The sequence below is a fragment of the Rhagoletis pomonella genome, unplaced genomic scaffold, assembly GCF_013731165.1.
Source record: "Rhagoletis pomonella isolate Grant_MI unplaced genomic scaffold, Rhpom_1.0 Rhpom_scaffold_00005, whole genome shotgun sequence".
Classification (NCBI taxonomy): Eukaryota; Metazoa; Arthropoda; class Insecta; order Diptera; family Tephritidae; genus Rhagoletis; species Rhagoletis pomonella.
The window spans coordinates 30,448,777-30,470,245 of NW_023458559.1; the positions used below are offsets into that span (position 1 = coordinate 30,448,777).

The 21,469-nt window shown below is 34.6% G+C and overlaps 2 protein-coding genes across 2 annotated transcripts in view; both read right to left on the reverse strand.

Moving 5' to 3' along the window:
- The window catches only part of LOC118740064, an 806,655-nt gene that overhangs the window by 272,436 nt on the left and 512,750 nt on the right, over positions 1–21,469 (reverse strand). The gene's annotated exons all lie outside the window — the stretch shown is intronic.
- Positions 1–21,469, reverse strand: part of LOC118738831 (echinoderm microtubule-associated protein-like CG42247) — a 34,266-nt gene that overhangs the window by 2,131 nt on the left and 10,666 nt on the right. The window contains exons 2-7 of the mRNA XM_036469834.1: positions 1,697–1,813; positions 1,099–1,487; positions 881–1,030; positions 637–808; positions 471–566; positions 14–412 (exon numbers count right to left, since the gene is read on the reverse strand). Coding sequence (XP_036325727.1) covers positions 14–412; positions 471–566; positions 637–808; positions 881–1,030; positions 1,099–1,487; positions 1,697–1,813 — 1,323 coding nt within the window. The remainder of the gene's footprint in view (positions 1–13; positions 413–470; positions 567–636; positions 809–880; positions 1,031–1,098; positions 1,488–1,696; positions 1,814–21,469) is intronic.

Genomic DNA, 21,469 nt, shown 5'->3' on the forward strand with positions numbered 1-21,469 from the left:
CAAGTAACCTTACTTTTGTTTCAGCAATTTTCTTGTAATTTTGTAATGAATCCCAGGCAGCAATTTTACGATCCTTCTCTCCACCAGACAACAATGTGCCCTCGCCCAGCATAATCAAACAACCAATGCCTTTGTTGTGCGCCTCGAATTCTGTGCGCACGAAATATGCACCATCCGAATCGACGGAATAAATAGTGATGAAGCCATCGGAATCGGCAGTGATGACATCGCCGTCTGGTTCAAATTGCACGCTGGTCACATGCGAACGAGACGGTTGCTTAACAATATCGGTGCGTTCGAAAAAGCCATCTTTGCGGCGATGCCAGAAAGCCAGGTGGCCACGCCCATGAGTAATGATGAGATTATCGTCCAGCGGATGAAAAGCGGCACCGGAGAGGCCTTCTTGTAGCGTCTAGAATTTAAGTGTATTAAGTTGTGTATAGCTCCATATAATACGCACAATAACTTACAGCAACTTTTCCAAGCAGATGGCCCCATTGCCATTGCCATACAGATAGTATGCTTTCACGCCCGCTATCCACTGCTAAAATGTAGCTGCCACCGTTCTAGAATTGTATTGTATAACAAAGCATTTAAATGAAAGAAATAAAAAGAAAAATGTAACGAATTGCTTACCAATTGTGAAAAAGCTACCGCCGTAACGCCACTATCCAGCTCACCCATGCCGAACACATAGAGCGTCTGTAGTGATTCCGTACTCCAAATGCGTACATGCGCTTGTGATTTACGATCACGTCCAGCTTTCTGCCCCGAAGCAACTAGCTCGCGTGAAGGATGCACGTCCATGCTGCCGGAAAGTAAGAATTTTTAAGGTAAATAGTATATTTCAAAACCAATATTGTTCCAGAGTCTTACTAACCACATAATGTCTTCGGTGTGCCCAGTATAGTGTCGTTGTGCATCTTCTTCACGATCCAACAGCACTGCAACAGCCGCAACATAATACAACAGCTCACCTGATGGTAAAACCCAGAGATTGCGGCGTGCATCAATGCCGCGATAGCCGTGACTGTGGGTAAAACAATTAAGGAATACTTATAACGAGCTTTTTAATAAAGGCTTGCATTAACTACTTACACCCACTGCAGTTGCAATTTTTTATCTGGTGGTGTATTATCCGCAGGTGCATGATGTAAGGGCGGATAGAAAGTACGCCGTAGTCCACGTATGGTCACTTTGGTGGGCTCCTCTTTCATAATATCCAACATGCTATATTCACCGTTCGCACGTAAAATTTCACTCTCAGGCGCATAGAGAATACGTGGACGACTTTTACTGCGTGGACGTGCGCCGCGCAAAGGAACCTTAGGCAGTTCTTCTGTGGGTAAAATTGGTGCTGCTGCAACAACTGAGGGGCGCGAACGTGAACGCCTTATAGGCGAACCGGCAATTAAGGCAGTACCAGTTGCAAGATAAAATGTGTCAACGTCCGCAAATTCATTGCGTAATTGTGAAAAACTGCGTACCTGTGAGGAATATGATAAATGACAAAATGATTTGTGTAAGCGAGAGCGCGGATATAAGGTAAGTTAAGTTCAAGTATAAATGGAAGATATAGAAAGAAAAAATTTGAGAATGCTGACGGCGTAACATATAAACTTCTTATGGTCGATGAGTTAAGCCCAGTGGCTGCGTTCATATAATTATAAGTGCCACATTGACCTATTTAACTCACCTCTTGTCCCGTGCCTGTATACATTTTCTTAGCACCATTTATTTTCAAAACTTGACCCAAATCCTCTAGAACCTCTTCGAATGGCTGTGATGTGCGCAAATTCAACAGAACACGACACTAAAAAGAAGAAAAATTGAGAGTAATGGTGTCAAAAATAATGGCATATAACAATCGAAATAATTATTTGGAGCGCGACAAAATATAATTTCGTCACAGTTTTCGCTGCCGTGAATTGTTTTGTTTCAATCTAGTAGCGTTGTCAGAAATCACGTGCTAGGTCATGAAACATTCAACGGTAATTAAGCCATGTGGAACAATAGTAGTGTTGGAGCCATAGCGAATTAGAGTCAACGCTGTTTGTTATTAAGGCATCAAAAAAGGCAAAAATATGAGTTACCGCTAGAACAGTTAATATGAAGGGCTTACCCTACTTTCATGCGTTACAATTACAAATTTTTACATTTACTATAAAGGGAATTCATCGCATTTGATATCCATGCAATGTGTGGCATGCATGTTTTTTGGTACAATTAATAATTGAGTGCCATTTCGTGGTTCCACTTTTAGGAAATTAAATTTTTCTGCAGTATTTTAGGCGTCTGCGTCTAGGTTGGGCTGTGCTTTCGAGTTACAATTAATGCCACGTTTGTACATTAGACTGCATCACTCCCCATACAAAAAAAACGGTACTGTTTTTCCATTGGAATTATAAAATCTATTATATTTTAAGACGTCCACCAAAATATTTCGGAAAAATATTAAGATTTACGTAAGCTGGACCGATTTGAAAAAACCTCCAAAAATGAAGTATTTTATGAATAATAGTAATAGTTTCATAAAGATGTTTTTTGAAAAAATTCCCCTCAAATGACAAAACGGCTTAAGCTTAAAAAATTTGCATAAAAATATTTTTAAAAAATTTTAAAATATTTCGAACGAAATCGTTATAATAAGATTTTTGATGCTGTTTTTTAACTTTTGTCAAAGATTGGTATAAGAAAAACTTGAATAACTGAACCTAAGCTCTGCCGATTTAGATTTGTGAGGTATCATTGGAAAAGTATTTTCTCAACCTTTTTATTTCTTTGCTAATAAACTCATTCAAAGGATAAAAGAGAAAAGTACGATGAACGAACGTTATTCAAAGTCGTGTTGGTATTTGGAAAAAAATTGGCACACGAATGACTTTTTTTTTTGCACAGAAATAAAAATAGTGGGAAAATACCTTTCTACTGTAGTCCCATAAGTCTAAATCAGAATAGTTTTGGCCCAGTTATTCAAGTTTTTCGTAAATCAATCTTTGAAAAAAGTAAAAAACAGCATCAAAAATCTCATCATTACGATTCCGTTGAAAAGATTTTTAAATATTTTTATGCAGATTATTTAAGCTTAATCTGTTTTGTCAACTGAGTGGGCTTTTTTCAAAAAGTTCTTTAAGAAACTATTTTTATTTAAAAAAAAAAAACCATTTTTGGAGGTATTTTCAAATCGGTCCAGCTCACGTAAATCTTAATTTTTTCCGAAATATTTTGGTGGACGTCTTAAAATATAATAAATTTTGTAATCCCGGCGGAAAAACCGCAACTTTTCTTGGTAATGCAGTCTAATGTACATACATACATATGCACGTACTATGAGTATTCATTCGTTCCGAGGTCCTAGCTTCACTCACATCCGCCATCATTAGTTGCAATTATACATGTATATTTCTTAGCAACACTGCTGTTGTTGTTGGTGTTTAATAATATTAAATTTTATGGTTGATAATTATGTAGTCTATGACCCAGATGGCTTTTATTGTTCGCATTTGCAAGTACTTGTATGGAAAAGGCATGTGGGCACGTTAGATTTTTATGTGACCATTGAAATGCGGTCGAATGTGGCATCGCGATCGAGTGTGAGCACTTAAAAGCACTCGAAATTTTCATATGGTAAATAAAAAATATATGTGATTGAAAATTTCAACGCGGATCGAAAAATTACAATGGAAAATAAAAATTTTGCTTTTTAGCTTCTCAGTGCGAAAAACAAGGAAACGGTTTCGGACCATCACGTCGAAACCGTAGGCGTTCACTATTGACTAATAACCTCGCCTGAGCTGTGAAGTCTTTGGTGTTCCTACAGGCCCTGTGTGTTTTTCTTGAAAAATAAAAGTTATCTCCTGGGTTTTATTTTTTTTGCTTAAGGTGTTCTTACACGATATGTATTTGCATCTGTAAATGTGACTTTTTCAATACATATGTAATTGCGTGTCTGTCAAATTCACAGTTTTTATTTAACTATTTAAAAATACGTTCTTTGAAAACGAAATAAACTAAACTCAGATGATTCTATGTGAGTGTCAGATGAAAATAGAAACATTTCTATTTCGTATGTACGTGCATCTGCATTTTGCAGAAACAAATCTAATTTGCCTTTACACGATATGTTGGCATTTCCATATGTAAAAAGTGGCATGCACACATGCAAACACGTATCGTGTAAGAACACCTTTAGAAATAAGAAAATAACGTTTCGCTATTTTCTGTCACGAAAATGTACGCAAACGCTCCAAATGTAAAGGTAAGGGTAATGGTAATGATAAAGGTAATGGTAATGGTAGGGGTAATTGTACTGATGGTGGTAATGGTAATAGAAATTGTTATGGCAATGGTAATGGTAAGGGTAATGGTAATGACAATGGTAATGGTAATGACAAAGGTAACTTTAATATTAAAGGTATTGGTAATGGTAATGAGTATGCTAATTATAATAGTAATGGTAATGGTAAAGGTACTGCTAATGTTAATCACAGTGTTAGTCTACGTTTTCGTTTTCGTCTTCGTAGTCTACTTCGAATTCCTGTTCGAGTTCGTATTTGTATTTGCATTCGTGTTCGAATTCGTCTTCGTGTTAGTGTTTGGAGTCAAATATGCTTCGTCGTCTTCAGCTTCTTAATCGTCCTCTTCTTCGTCTTCGTTTCTGCATTTGTCTTTACCTGCGTAATCGCTGCCGTTTTCGAATTGGTTTCGGTTTTTCCTTCGTCTTCGTATTCTTTTTCGTTTTCATTTTCGTAATCATCTTCGTGCTCGTCTCCGTCTTCGTATGATACGTCTTCGTCGCCATATTCACTTTCATCTTCGTTTTCGTCTTTACCTTCGAATCCACCTTCGTCCTCGTTTCCGTATTTGTTTTCGTATTTACTTTTAATGATATTTATTTCAGGGTTTTCTTCACTTTCGACCCTCAAAGAAAACACATGAAGCTATTTTTGCTCTCCGAACAAAAAATAAAACTAAAAAAGTATCACACAATTTTTTTTTTTTAATTTAAGTGGAAACCATTACGGGACCTGGTTAGTAGTCACTACGAACTAGATTTTCTAGAATTCTGTTAGCCGCAACATTCCCCGAAATAAGATTGCTAACGAGTTAGTCAGGTAGGGTTCCACATTGGCCACAATCGAGTACCGTAACTCAACCAAATCGGACCTACATATAGAGAAACTTTTCTCCACAATTTTCGGAAATCGTTTCATAGCTGGTGCATCCCGTCAGGCTGCCGTATAGCCAAACTTATATGGCAGCCAAACACAAAACTTGTTGATGTCTTCATCTAATTTTTCCTGTCACTTAGAGTTAACAAATGATCTCGTAAAAGCTCAAATCAATGCCACAATAGTAAGTGTATGCAAATTTACTTACGAAAATTTATGACACATTAAAAACGCTGTTGAAACGTTTAAATTTGCACATTAACAACGAAATAATTTGCATGACTGACGGCATCTGTTTCAATATATGCGTATGTACATTAGGGTGGCCCAAGACTACATGCGGGAAAAAAGTTTAAAATCTAAAGCTCTCATCCTCTAGGATTTTTTTAATTAGAAAAAAAGAATACCTGTATTTTTTTATAAAAAAAAAAGATATTTAGAACTGCCTTTAAAGCCCATAAAATGTTCCACGTATTTTATAGGGGAAAAAACACTTTTTCGTAGAAATAGTATATACTTCTTGAAAATCAATATTTTTTAATATTAACTTTTTTTTGATAACCCCAAAAAATGCAATGGGAGAACCCATAAAAAATCGTTAGTATTAAAAAATGGTAAAATAAACAATTGGGTATTTTTATTGCATGGTCCTAAAAAGAAACAAAGTTTTCCGATCGAAAAAGAATTCTATACCATTTCTAAGAAAAAGTGTTTTTTCCCATATAAAATACCTGGAAAACTTTATGCGCGGTTCTAAATATAATTTTTTTAACAAAAAAAAAAATATGGGTATTCTTTTTTCTATTTATAAAAATTCTAGGGTGTGAGAACTTAACTCTTTAAACTTTTTGACCACACGATATTCAAAAGTGACAAAAAAAATGTACACAGAGCTTTTATTTACCTTTCAGAAAAAGCTGGAGCAAATTTTTGTTGTAATTTGTTGAAAAATTCTAAGGCAAAATGTTCCTTGCCTATATGAGTAGCATATGCTAGGAAATAGTTTTTTATATTTTCTGACGAACGTGTAAATTTGAGTTGTGTCTCTTTTGAAGACGGTGTGCAATGTGTAGCTTAGACCGTATCAGAAAAAACGTTAGCCGAATCTCAGGTATTTTCGTAGGGCAATTTCGGGGGAAAAAATTGTCTGCCGAACGTAGGGGTCGCATTTTTCGTCATATATTCGGCATTTGGTGTTGGATCGTAAGGTATGATATATTAAATTTTGTCTCTCGCGATTAAAATTTTTTTTTGTTCCAAAAGTTCATTGATCTCAAGCATCCCGTTCTGGTTCTTACCCAACCGATCTTAATTCTTAACACCCTAACGCGCCACCCTAATGCCAGTGAATTAAAGCTCGCCAAAAATAATTAAAAGTTTGCTAACGAAGTATTTCGATTCCGGTAGAACTATTTAAAAAAATATTGCGGAGTGTAGGTTTGACCGAAAAATGTATGTAAAAGGGCGACCTCTAGGTTTCGACAAACAATTTTTTTTTTTCAAAATCGCCTTGCAAAAATTTCTAAGATTCGAAGGTGTACGGCGAATTTTGTTTCGCCTGTAAGGTGGTGCGGGCTAATGTACATATATACATATATAAATACGCGTGTGTTAAGACATGCACTGTTACCTCCCCAACATACATATTTACATATATATATATGTATTAATGCACATTAAAGCCACGGCACGGTTGACTGACTGAGTAGTACATTAAACTTAAATGCAAGCGCACGCGTAGTCATTAATTTCAATCCGCTTGGGAACGAATTAACATAGTGAGCTCACATAAAAGCTAAACGGCAGCGTATACTATTTGATATACTATACATACATACCTACATAAGTACAGATGTACTAGATATGCATACAATAGTTGCGCATTTTAATCTGCTTGCATCGCTTCAATCTTCAATGGCTTTTAGCTGCACTTTTTCCACGAACTTTAAAAAGCTGCTGGCACTTTAAGCGCGTTGACGTTGCATATTTAAAGGCGCCACAACGCATAAAAAGGCGATTACGCCGCGTGCGATAATTGCGTGTTGAAGTGGCAAACAGTAGACAGATACATACATATATGCATGCAAACGTAAATGAATAGTAGTGAAAGCAGTGCGCCAGCGAGCAAAAGAGAGAGAGAGTATGGGGAGCGAGGAAATGACACGCAAGTCAGACAGCCTGCCTGGCAGGTAGGCAAAGTAATGTCATTAAAGCCATTTAAAATACAGTTAAGACCATTTTGCGGTAGCGCCCAACAATACAAACATTACATGCATACATACAGACTAGGCCATTCAATCCTGAAGCATTTTAACAATCGCGGGATTTCGGGATGCAAAAATTCTAATCCTGGGATTCCGAGATTTTTCGGGATTTCGACTTTATCACAACTTTTGCATTTAAAAGTAGGTTCGCCTTTTTTAAACCACACAGATTCATTGTCATTGGTTTTGGTCTTACAGGTAGCATAATGCACCTTAGTAAAAGAGTTCGTAATTTAATATCTAAATATTTTTGTAGTATTCTTAAATATCTATATTAATTGTAAAAACCCCTTACTAATATCTTCAGAAATTCATTTTCCACAAGACGCCAACAAAATAAAATCTTGTTGTGTTTTCAATTGCTACCAGATTTTTCGCTATTACACAGTTCTTGCACAACATGTTTGAACAAGTATAGTCATTCAGGCAGGTTATGAAATTCACTTCCGAGTCCAAATGGCTCAAGTTCACTTTGAATCAAAATTTTGGTGTTCTGTATATCTCGTTTTTCATGTTAAATGAATTAATTTTTTTAGTTTTCAACATCTCTTTTATTCCGTAAATGACTCAGTAAAAATCTCGGGATACCGGGGCTGTAATACCGGGATTTCGGGATATGGAAAAGTGTCCGGGATCCCGGAATCCGGAATGCTCTAATACAGACATACAGTTTGCTAGTTTTGAGAGCTGCAGGGTAGGATTATTTCGTATTGTATATCTGTATACTAGGGATGTTTCGAATGTCATATTTTTCACATTCGCGAATGCGAATTTTCGGAAATCGAATGTGCGAATGCGAATGTTAGGAATAACATTAAAAAAACCTATAATCAACTTAAGTCATCGTTTTTATTACTTAAAATTTTTGTAAATAATAAGAACATTGAACGAGTGCTTACCGTATACAGTGTTTTAATCTAGTAGTCAAAGTTCAAAAGGGGCATATTATATTTAAAAAAAAAATAATAATTTTGTTGTCTCTTCTCCCATGAGGCGATTTCTGAGAGGTTCGTATATAAGGCCGGCTGCACTGAACAATTGCTCACTTGGACAGGGCTGCCAGCTATCCTTAGCTATGAGGTGCCATATTGAGGATGAAAAAGTACCATAATGAGCCAAATAGAAAAATAAAAGTGCCATTCTTTTTAATCATTCTCATTTGTCAATAAAATAAAAACCAAATTTTTAAAACAAAACTGCAATGATAAAATAAGATAAACCAGTTGAATAGCCTTTATAAATTAGAAAATTTTAGTTGAGTAAAAGAAGTACCTAAACGCAAAGGATTTCACAAAAATGTGTTGAAATGTTATTTTTGTTACAAGAGCGCCATTTTGGCACTTTGTGCCGAATTGGAAAATTAAGTGCCATCTGAAGTAAAATAGGACCAAAAATGGCACGGTTTGAGCGAAGTTGGCAGCCCTGCACTTGGAACGCTGGCGGGTTTAGCGTTCAAATATTTGCGGGCCAGATCTTTCAATTGGTCGTATTTTAGTTTAGTTTTCGACCAATCGAGACGATTTTCACCGTCATGAGCTCGTTTTTCTTTAAGATAGGCCTTCAATTGAGCTTTAATTTCACATTTTTTAATATCTCCAGATTCAAGATCCGAGCCTTCGCTTTCGCTGGAGGAATCTAAAATTGTTTCTAGGTTGCTTATAAAACTTTTAGCAGTACTTATTGAAGACCCATTAATGTTGCTTGATATACTAAATACTTAACCGTATAGCGCCTGAAGCTAAAAGCCAGTTATTGTCCGCACCTTGGTTAGACAGACTTAGTCCCGGTTGGTCATTGTCTGGTTAACACAAATCGCAGGTAGAAACTCCGGTTAAATACAACGACTGCTTTATCGATCACATGTTATATGCATGATGTCGAAATCGTCGATAATGATGTTTAACTGGGAGGTAGTGATAACCAGACATTGAACAACCGGCCCTTGGAGTAGACTCTCAGCCCATGTACACATTCGTATCATTTGATGCGAATGCGAATGTCGAATGCGAATGTGTAAAATTATGTGAATCATTCGCATAACGAATGCGAATGCAAATATTCGTAACATCCCTGCTGTATACGTATACTAGTATGTGCAAGCTTGCGTGTCTTTGACTCTTTGGTAATAAATATGTCATTATAGAGACTTATAAATGTTCATCGTACATGAAAATATACGTACGTACGTTCATACAATTTGCATTTAAGTAGTATTACTATTTGTCTGTGGCTTTTGCGTCGCTAAGTATGCAACAATAATCTATGCAATCCGCCATAATTATTGTGCCCTATTGGCACATTAAAATTTCATACAGCGCGTATACGAGAAGCAGTTAAAATCTTGTGGTGGCAATCAGTTGTACGTGCGAAGTGCAAAAGTAACAACGATGCACATACACTTAAAGTTGTTTCAAAGCTTTGCTGATGGTATTGGTTACATAGGACCTTACAACACATCTCCACTAGCCGCCTTTTTCCAATATCATCGACTGCACTCTGCACGCCTAAAATATGCCTTAACATATTCCAATGCCGTCAAACATGTTATCACGATCATTTCACTGACGTCAAACCGCACAAAGCTTTGTGGAATTCTTGGCTTTGATAGCGCCAAAAGCGGTGAGGGATTACGTGAGCGCTTGTGTACAAATAGATAAGTGTATGTGAATGCATTGATTTGCATTTTCTCGACAGCCTAAAATTGCGCTGGAATATTTGCACGCGCCATTGTTTTGTCGTTGTATTGCAGTAACTCGTTTTAAAAGGCGAAAAATACTGAAACTGATATATAACTATGTGTGGAAAAAAATTGCGTGATATAAAGGAATACTATAGGTACATTGAATTCTACTTCTTCATAATTTTCCTAACCACCAGATCCGAACGAATTTCAGCGCTATGAAAACCTTGTAATCAAGGCTTTGAGAAATCTTAGAACTTTCTTTGCCAACAGCTCGATTTTTTTCGAATTTCACATCCCAATTGATAGACTCAGTTACAGGTCATTACTGGCTTTGATGCAACTATCTTGCCCTTTCAATTGACAGTAGGCAAAGTTAGTTTGAAATATTTTGCTTATTCTGATACGAAAGTCTTACAAACAAAGCTCCGTCGCCAACTTTGAATGTGAAAAGCTTGGCAGAAAGCACCTGCGCTATTTTCAGATGGAACTATTCGAGGAGACCAAGTTTCGAATCCCTAGGCAGCGGAATATTTAAATTTTGTGTTTTGTTTTGTATTTTAATTAAATTTTCTTTTATTTTAAGATACCGTTGTTGTAAAAGAAAAAAAAAATATTTTTTTATTTCATTTAATATTTAGGGACTTATTTTATTTTTATCATTTGCTGTTGTTTTTCGTTAATTTCGTTTTAACTTTTTACGTTTTTTTAACTTAATATTAATTTATAGAAATGTATTTTATTTTTTACGTTTTCTTTTTTGCTTGTTTTAGTTTAATTTTCTTTGGATCCCTTAATTTTCTGTTTTTTCTTTTTTTGTAATGTTTTAATTGTGAGATTATGTAGATATGTTGCTTTAAAATTAAAACATTTTTTAATTTACTTTAATTTTTATAAACTTATTTTGTTTTTTTTTTTTAATTTTCTGCTTTGCTCTTTTTTTAGTTTTTAGATTTTACTTTACCTTTACTTCTTAGAAACTTATTTTAGTTCTTTTCTTTTTTTTCTAATTAAATTAATTTTAAATTTGATTCTTTTAATTTTGAGATTTGATTTTAATAGGAATTTTTTTCTCAACTGTATTAATTTTTAAAAATGTATTTTATTTTTTTTATTTTCGTTTTTTTTATTTAATTTTCTCTAAATTTTTTAAGTTCGGTTTTTCCTTTTTTAATTTAAACTTCTTCTAATATTTAGATTTTAGTGTAAAATATATTAATTTTTTATTTCCTTTACTTTTTAGGAACTTATTTAAATTTTTTCTGTTTTTAATTTATTTTAAATTAAATTTTCTTTTAATTTTTAAATTTTATAGTTCTAAAAAGATTTTTTTTGAAATTGTATTTAATTCTTATAAACTTATTTAGTTTTTTTATTTTCTGTTTTTTTTTTGTTTAATTTAAGTTTCGTTTCATTTTTTCATCTGTTTTCTGGTTTTTCTTTTTTTAGTTAAATTTTCTCCTAATTTTTATATTTTGTTTGTTTTAAAAAGAAAAATTTTTAGAAACTTATATTTTTTCATTTTTATTTTAATTAATTAATATTTTTTGAAACCAAACTTTAGAAAATTTATTGCAGACTACAGATTAACTCTAAGGCCTTCTCGTTAGTAGATATTTCAATTGGTTTTGTGCCAGACAGAAAAGAGCTTTCAAGATAGTTGCCATAATTGGCAATATTTTACGAACGACTTTTGCATTTCGAAAGACTGTGCTGAGTTGAACGACTATTACCAGAATTGCCCTGCTAGTAAGGAAAGTCAAAAACTAAATTAGATATGTTTCTGGGGGGAGTTCCAAATTTTTATAGAAAATTGCACTCCTGCGAGAAAGCCCGTGTCCTTGGTGTGCATGAGAGATGAGTGCAGCTCATCGACCGACTGATGAGCGGATGGGAGTGGCATAGTTTCTTCCCGATGCTCAGTTTCCAACAAATCCTGAAACGTGTGGATCTATCGGTATTGTCTCGATGGACTGCCTTCTTTTTTCTGGAGAACTACAGAAACGCTGCTTTCTCTGGGCGGATAACTCTTTTAAGCCCTATCCATTAACCAACGTAGCTGTTCAAAACGAGAAACCGGATTCAAACTGTCATGATAAATGGAGTTTATTTAATAAGGCGAAACGAGACGGATTGTGGCATGCTTATAAGGAGTTTTTAAGAAATCTTAAGGGATCTATAAAAAGAGATCATGGTTGTACTGAAGAAACGAGCACACTGATACCAATTTTAAGACCCCATATGGCGAGGGAAGCCCTTTAACCGGTAGTGGCGTGTAAATGGCTATAAGTTCCCTTAAATCGCTCAAGTACCCCATAATCTAATGTACATATAGTTATACCTAAAGCTTCTCGCTTGAAACCTACCGATTTTCGCACAATTAGCTTTTTTTTTCATTGATTCCTGTAAGGCAGGATTAAGGTCTGGTGGGCTTTGTCCGTCTTTTCCTAAATATGGGAACAATTGGCTCGGATACGGCTGATTCTCATATTATCAGATATGCGATGGGAAGGGGTCTCCTCGATTCTTGGACTGGTCGAAAGAAGGCAGACCAGATGCCTATCCGGAAAATCGTCAAGGATCTCCTTACAATGGAAACTCAGATCCCTCGTTACCACCTTCTTCGATTGCAAAACGGCTATGGGCAAGGAATTGGGTCTCAAAACTCACATTGTGTATTGGATATAAGCAGTTTGGAGACATCACTACACAAATAAATCAAAAAGCCTGTCACTGAATCTTTGTTTTCGGCTGCCAGGCCCTTGCGAGGTTGTAATTCCGTTTAACGACTATTATCTTAAATCTGCTCACTGGACTGCTGTGCAACCTCGTCAATTGTGGCGATAGAATGGGGAAAAGCTACTAAATTTTTGCACCGGAGACATACATGTGTATGTACAAGGTAATTGCACGGCAGACGAACATGCCAGGAAGGGTATCTATTTGACTGATGTCAAGGGGGAATACCGTTATCTGCCAACAAGTCATTAAATCACACTTCTTCGAGATGTTCAATAGAACCCACTTGTTGGATTACCCTAAATATGGCTTCGATAAGAGAAGCATCCCACTCTCGAAATCATCTAAAAACGCGTTCTACATACTTAAGAAAATAACAGGAATTATATCCCAACAACTTTAACCTTTATAAGATTCCAGCGCTACATCTTACCTCGCAATAAGATCAAGGTAAAATTAACTATTATATTTAAAGTTCATGATATCGTGTTTGCATTGAAACATATCTCAATAGTCACATATCCTTGCCATTGCACAAGTAACCTCTGAAGTGAAAAATCTCTTTATTGCCTGATTCACCAATAAAACGAAAGAAGAAAATTTCAACCATTAAATATTAATCCACACGCCTGCATTCGTGTATGCAGTTACGCCTCGATTTTCAACACTTTCCCAAGCCATGACAACGGAAAAACGTTAACGTCGTTCATTGATGTCTTGCTGCAGGCATGGACAACTTTTCAGTCAGCTTGAAGCGACGGAAAAATGGAAAATTTGAGGGGTGTCGCTTTGGTTAAGAAACTTTTTGTGTGCAAATACTTGGGAAATTGTCAAAATTACGTCACGCCAAAAGGAAGGCAGCAGCAGCAGTAGTAAGTTGTAGCAACAGAAGAGTGCATGCAATGCCAGCACTTTATAGGCAGACACATACATACATACATGCAATCCGTCCACTAGAACATTGTTTGCATATCCAGCCATCACACACCAACAGTCAGTCTCCTTTATGAGTATGTACCATGGCATTGCGCCATCGACGTCTGGCCAGCGGCTGGATTGGTGTTGAAAGGCTTAAAAAAAAAAAAATTAAAAAAAAAATACGAGCAAGAAATGGTGAATTGCAAAATTGTATGTACACAAATACAGGAAAAAAGAGCAGACAAATATACTAAATGGCCGACAAATGTAAACACAAAAACAAAGTTTTACCATTTCATGCATTCAATGGATGGTTACATGAAAGTGTGTGTGTTGGCCGGGTACGTAAGTGTTGGCATGCAAATCCTTGCAAATGTAACAGACACTGCCCTTGGTGGGCCCTGGGCGAGCTCTTGGCCTTGGCAAGCAGATTTGTTTGTTGACAGTCTTGCGGCTGAATGTTTGTTGGCCGTGTGGCATTAAAAATCATTTATTGCCAATTTTCCCTTTGGGCGTATTGGCAAATAGTCTTATAACTGCAGTTGATTTTTGAGGTGCCGCCGATGTAAAGATGTGGGAAAGAGTAAGATTGGCAAATTGGTTGCAAATATCAAAGAATTGATATCTCAAGATCGAAGTATGTTTTTGTGGCAAAATCCTGTGTTTTTGTAACTACTAAATGGGGGAAAAATATCTCTTTTAATCAAATTCCTTCGGAAGTCAAGCTCAATTATGAAATAAATAGATGGACGTACAAACCCCTTTATACATATAGTGCTTATCATACTTACTTTACGACACTCACATATTGACAAGATTTAACTATTCAATTTTTATATTCTACTTTCAATTATTTTTTTTTATAAAAACATAGTTTATTCTATAACAAAAATCGTATAAGTCCGCAAAAACTTCGTAAAAATTTGGAGCTTATTGATTAGATTTCTTAGAATTATTTTGAGGATGCAGCCCATCCCATTTGATTATAACTAAGTGCAAATTTGAAGTACCTGAGACTTGCCGCTGACTTTTGGAATTTTTTTTTGTTTAAGGTATTGCTCATTTTCTCCATAAAAAAATCGTCGAGCATACTGCGTTACAAGGCACTGGAAGAAAAACTTTTTAACATAAAAAAAAATGTTGCACACACATTAAAACTTGGATTTAAACGGTGTTTGTTAAAGAATAAACAATGCTTTTATAAAAAAATAATTAAAATTAAAAAATAATGAAATAAAATATTAAACAATTTAACCAAATAAAATAAAGAGTTCAAACCTTGTCAATATGTGAAGATCATATAAATAAATACGATAAGCACTATATGTATGTATGTACATTAGGGTGGTCCAAAAACAGTAAAGTCGGAATTGTAATTTTATAGAATTCTTGAAAATCAATATTTTTCGATCGGAAAACTCTGGTTCTCTTCAGGAGACTTTCAATAATAATACCCAATTATTTATTTAACCATTTTTGAATACTAACGATTTTTTATTGGTCCCCCTTTTGCATTTTTCGGGGGTTTTGTCGGTTTTTGGCGGACCTATAAATTATAGTTGCGATGAAAAAATGGTTAAATAAACAAAAGGGTAATATTATTGTAAGCCTCCAGAAGAGAACCAGAGCTTTCCGATCGAAAAATGCGAAAAGTTTTTTTTCCCCCATATAAAATACATGGAAAACTTTGGGCGCTTTCAGCGACCTCTATATATATTTTGATTTCTAAATAAAAAATAGGGGTATATTTTTTCGGTATAGAACAATCCTAGGGGGTGAGAGCATACAAAATTCGACTTTACTTTTTCACCTGCATTTTTGGACCACCCTAATGTACATATGTACATTTCGACGAGCCTCTTTCTTTATCGTAAAAGTGTAATCAACTTTATTGCATTAATTTTCGAACGCTTTAATGCACACCTTTTATATACGTTCATACATATGTATGTATGTACATCGATAGAAGGCGAACATATTGTGCTCCATTCAAAACTAATTTTCCTGGAATCGTGAGGAGCTCTTGATTGCCTAAATATTTTAAATGATTCTTTAAATAAAAAGAAAAAAGTGGCAGGGATGTAATTATGCACTATGATTGTTGGCAAACAAAAAATTTTAAAATCAATTCCAGTTTTTGTAAATGGCAATTGTTAAATAAAAAGCACAAAAGACCGGCGACAAAAAAATCAAAAAAAAAATCAAGCGGAATGTTTAGCTGCACACTGTTGGTTATACTAAATTTCCACGGGCAAATAGAAATTTAGACGGAAATTATTAGAAATTTTCTAAATGTTGTATATAGCTTGAGTCCTTGAGTTTTATGGGTTTGGTTAAAGCGCAAACAATGGGCCGTATGAATAAAAACTAAGCAATTTCTTTTTCTTAAAATTTCAGACCTTTTACTCAAGTTTATTTGCATAAATCGAGTAAAATGTCCGCAATTTTAAAAAATATTCGTACGGGTCAATATTTTTTTCCAAAAAAAAGCTAAAAAAAATATTACTTGAAAAACACTGTGAATATGAAAAAAACAATCATACGTTTTTGGAGACTGTATTTGTCTACGATAACTCCAGTTGAAGTTTTTTCAAATGATGAAGTTTTAAGTTGCCCTAAGTTTCATCACTTTCGCTTTTGGTTGAAGGGAACCGAGAAGATGCCACTAATGTGATCTCAAATAACATATTATTTGTAAAATAAAAAGTTACTCATCAAAAAATTTAAATTTTTATTGAAATAACTAAAAAACAGAACAATAGTTTTTATAAAAATAATTAAAAAAAAAGTTATTGGTAAACATTTTCCAGATTTGGTAGTCTTTTTTCAAGTTAATGGAAAGTATATTTTTTTGCAGTGGCAACCCTGATTGTAATATCATTCAATAATAGAAGGTTGGATAACCTGGCAGTTGTCTTGCTCGCGCTCGCTGCTTTGGCCTGTGTTGGCCTGTTTTTTTTTTAATTTATAGAAACTATGTACTACTAAAGTACATAAAAAACTCAAAGGGCAGCACTGATGCTATGCACTATGCACTATGAAATATGCTTTCTTTACATCCTTAGGAACTGCTCTATATAGACAGGATAGCTGTTATGGTAGTGTTTTCGAACGATTGGAGAAATTAGTAGAGTACGATATGAAGAAATATCAGAATAAATTAAGGTTGTTTTTCGAAAAAGAAATTTTCATTAAAAACGGCTTCAAGCTCAATAAAAGTGTTAAGTGTACTCGCAATATTCACGTATGTATCTACAAATAACAACTATTTTTAATTTCTAAATAATAATACGAACTCTTAATTTCTACTCCCCCTGATTTCTAAAACAAAACTCAAATATTTGCTAAATACATTTATACATATTTTACTGCACTTTCATAGAGGAAAACTATCCTAAGAAGTACTACATATATGTATATTAATTTAAGTAGAATTTCCTTTATTATATCCATACAAAGGGTTTCGCATGCGGACTGCGTATATTTCGCCTGACTTTCGCATTCACCTGCATTCTTATACATCGTACATGGTAAGTGATTTTTATTACCTACCATATGCATATATGGAAAAGTTAGTGAATTGCTTTTTAAATGGTCAAAAGTTTAAAAGCTTATAGATGAAAAACTGTTAGAAAGACGAGCAATAAAAATGAAAATAAAATAGTTCATGAAACAATGGTTTAAAACTTGTTAAATCTGTGCCGCTTGTGTCTGCGAATAAGCAGTGGGAGTAGACATTGTTACTTATATAAAAAATGTATACACTTGTACAAACTCTGGAGTGCATTATATCTTCATACAAACAAACGCTTTCTCAACAACATTGCGGCCGGTAACACTTTTAATGGCTTCATGCTATTTTACGCAATTTCACACTTTATTACCCAGTTTTCTATTATCCTTACTACATGCATACATACATACATACATATGTGCTTTCCACCTACACTATTTTCAAACTAGTTTACAAATTTTCACACTTGTTAGCCAGTTAGTCAGCCAGCCACATGCTTAAATCTACGCTCTTATACAACATATCTCTTTATCCTCTTAGTATGTAAGTGCATAGGTACTTACATATGCACGAAGATATCTTCTCATAGACAGGTGACTAATAAAAATATATAAAAGTATTTTCAGTTATTGACTACCGAAAAATATGCACACAATCATATCCCTATACATACATACACACGTGGCAAAAATTTTTGCCGGCAAACCTTGGTTAGTTGAATTTTTGCAATATCCGCACGCCATAAAAATGAAATTCGACAGCTTGCAGGAGTACGAAAAAGTGTTTGTATTATGTACTTGAATGTGTATTTTTGTTGCAATTGTTGTAAAATGTAGCAGCTGCTAAAGATGTGTGTGCGCAACTACATGAATACATACGTATATTCGATCCCGATTTCACTAATATCGAAAGATGTAATAAATGGATTTTGGCCATATAATTTCGATCAAGGCATATAAAACAACATTTACGTGTATTTGGATAAATATTTCTTATGTCAACTAAAAAAATTTTAAACAATTGTGTATGTGTTTCCATTTCTTCCCTTGCTCTACTGCCTAATACTGCCTGTTCTCAGCTAGTATGGACTTAATTTACATAACTCAACTTAACTTAATATTTTGGCCAACCTGCTATAAATATGGAAAACTTTTTTCCCTCAAAGTTAGTCTAGAATTAAAATCTGGTCAAATCTGGCTAAGATAGTTGCAAGTATTTTGCAAGACAATTGAAAGATAATAGTAGTGGTAGTGGATAGTTTGAAAGACTTTGTTTATTCTGGAACGAAAGTCTTACGAAAAAAAGCTCTCTTTCCAACTTACATGGTGAAAAGCTCTTTTGACAGAAAGTACTTGAGTATGTTTCAGATACAGATATAGGTATTTTGCTCGCGCTGCTCCAACAGTCGCAATGGCCGAGTGAACAAAGCACTGGCGTACCATTCTACTATGGGTAATTTGATCAGTATATGTGTCCAAAGGTCGTTTTTCGTACTTAAAAAATAAAATTTTTGTCCTTAGTATTTGATTAATAAAACTTCAAACCAAATAACGTTGTCTTTTGTTTTTGTAAAAACCCGAACGACAACTGCTTAGCAGGTGATCAAAGTCGTTGTCTGTGAGTAAAATATTGGAATCGATTTTGTGTTCTGATTTTTCGCTTTTTTCGAGCAACCATATTTAGGTTAATAACTATCTAAAAAATTTACCAACATATAAAGAATACAGAGAAAAGTAAGTAATTTTAAGATCTATAACTAGTTTTTTTGTAAAATGTTTTTTTTTCAGAGACAAATACATGCATCTGCCATAACCTTTAATTTATTTGTTTTCTTTAAAGTTATATTTGAATAAGTTTTTTAAATTTTGCCGTATTTGGCTATGTTTCGACTATCGAAAACGTGTAAAATGAATAGTTTTGAGTTTAATTTGTAAATTTCATATTAAGATTTTTTGCGTTTTCTGAGAAAATTGCTTTTTTTGTAGGTATTCTTTATACTGGCAGTAGTGAAATACATATTGACCATTTGGAGGGGAGAACTCAATAAAGAGAGGAAACAAAGGCTGCTAACAATTTTGTTGCTGCAAAGGCACTCCTTTTAGCTTTTTATCGGAAAAATTATGAAATTCAGAGCTATTGGGTTTTCAATTGAAATTAATATTTTTTTTATTAGCCACTGTATAAATTATTTTTGTAACTAAGTGAAATTTTTTCCTTTAATATAAACATCTAGAAAAAAACTACACTCAAACTTTTCAATGAAACCACAAATTAAAATGTGGCTTCTTTCGACCTATCGGTGGTCAAGGGTTAAGATTTTTTTTTGCAAGAATGTTGTAAATCGTTTGCCAATCAATAACAAATCGATGTATTATGAAATAACCTACTTGTTTGGTCATAATTAATTTCGACCACAAAAATGGATCAAATTACCCACAGTGCATTCGAGAGATTTGATTTTTTTTAAATAATTTTTTTATATTATATTATTTATATAAACTAACAAGCTCAATATTTGGATGAAACTTTGTAAAATTTTGCTAATTTTTGTACAAAGTTTGATTTACATGGTTTTTTGTCATATAACGAGCTTACACTTTCAACAAACAAATAATAAACATTAAATAATCGAAAGGGGAATAGTTACGGCAGAATCAAATGTCTCTTGCCTATTTATATTTTCGCTACTGTATCTACAGCTTGTATTTTTCATATCGATGAGGTTTTGATGGAATTAGTTTTATTTCTTAAATTTTAATTTTTTACATTGCGAGTCCCGCCAATCCCGAAATCATAGCGCATTTTTTTTAGCTTTCCTGCTTGTAGTTGTTGCACTGTCGGTGTGTTGTAATTGTATTGGGGCATTTTCGACATCCGCTTGCAGGCGTGTCAGTTATGTATGTATATGTATTGCGGTAGCACCAGCAGGGCATGCACTGCAGGCACAGGTACTACATGACGTATGAGCGACATCAGAATTACAGAGATTTTCGCACGGCAGTGTGTGCAGTCGACGTACGATGGCAGGTTTATTGTTTTAGTAGTTGTTGGCGTTGTGGTAGTATAGTTTTCGTTTTTTTTATTGCTACAATTTTGTTTTCAACTGCAAGCAGTTGGTTTTCACAGTCTTACATGCATGCAAGTTTGTGCTAGTGTATATTGACTGACTGGCTTTTACACGAAGTTCGATGGCGTAGAAAAAAATATATTTGCTGAATGTTTGCTTTATTATTTACCTGCTTTTACTAGCTCCTTTTTATTGCTGCGCTGCTATCGGCAGCGTATGAAAATTGCCAAATTGACCGTGACTTCAATCTGTTTTGCATAAATTGCAGACAATTGATTTTCATAACGAGCAAAAAGCAGGGTATGACTGGAGAAAGAAATATTTTGGAGAAATATTTGTGTGTGTGTGTGTGTGTGACGTATACAATATTTTACTCATAAGTCACAGCGAGAACTGGCAATCAACTTAAAATGCGCTGATGGTATAGTTGTAAAAGTGCGGAAACCGTATGGGCGCTAAGCAAGAATCAAGGCATGGGTTAATTGCCTATTTTGTGGGAAAAAGATAGTAGAGAGGAAGTGAAAAAGTAGGACACGCGTGGAAACTACAATTTCCAGTCTATGAAAAAATCAGTATTCGCACAGCTTATGCCATACGCTTTACACTCTTTCCTTTACTTCTTTGAAATTTTTGGCGCAGAATTTCAGTAAGACTGCGATGGCAAGCGTTAGGCTTGGCCGTATTTTGGGGAAATTGCTAGGAGCGTTTGCGCTTGAACTTTGCTGAACGCCAAAATTTTCTAACTAAATTCTATAGAAGCTTTATATGTACATACATATATACGTACATACCTATGTACATATGTATGTGTGGGCGTCCGATTAGCCATGACGTGCTGGCCTTGCCGCTTGGCCTTAAATATGCAATTTGACGGAAATTATAGACATTTGGTGTGAAATTTCCGCATATTGAACTTTTGTATAGCTGTCCAGTAAAGAGCATGTCAGCTAATAACAAGTTTATTGCTCAAAAGTATACCTCATTCACTACATAAAAGCTAGATGTTATACTAATCAAAGATATATGTACAACGAAAGCTTTATTGCATAGGCAAATTTGGCAAAAATGCAATGCCATGGGCATTTCACACTTTTCAAAGCAGACCGAATTTTTGTT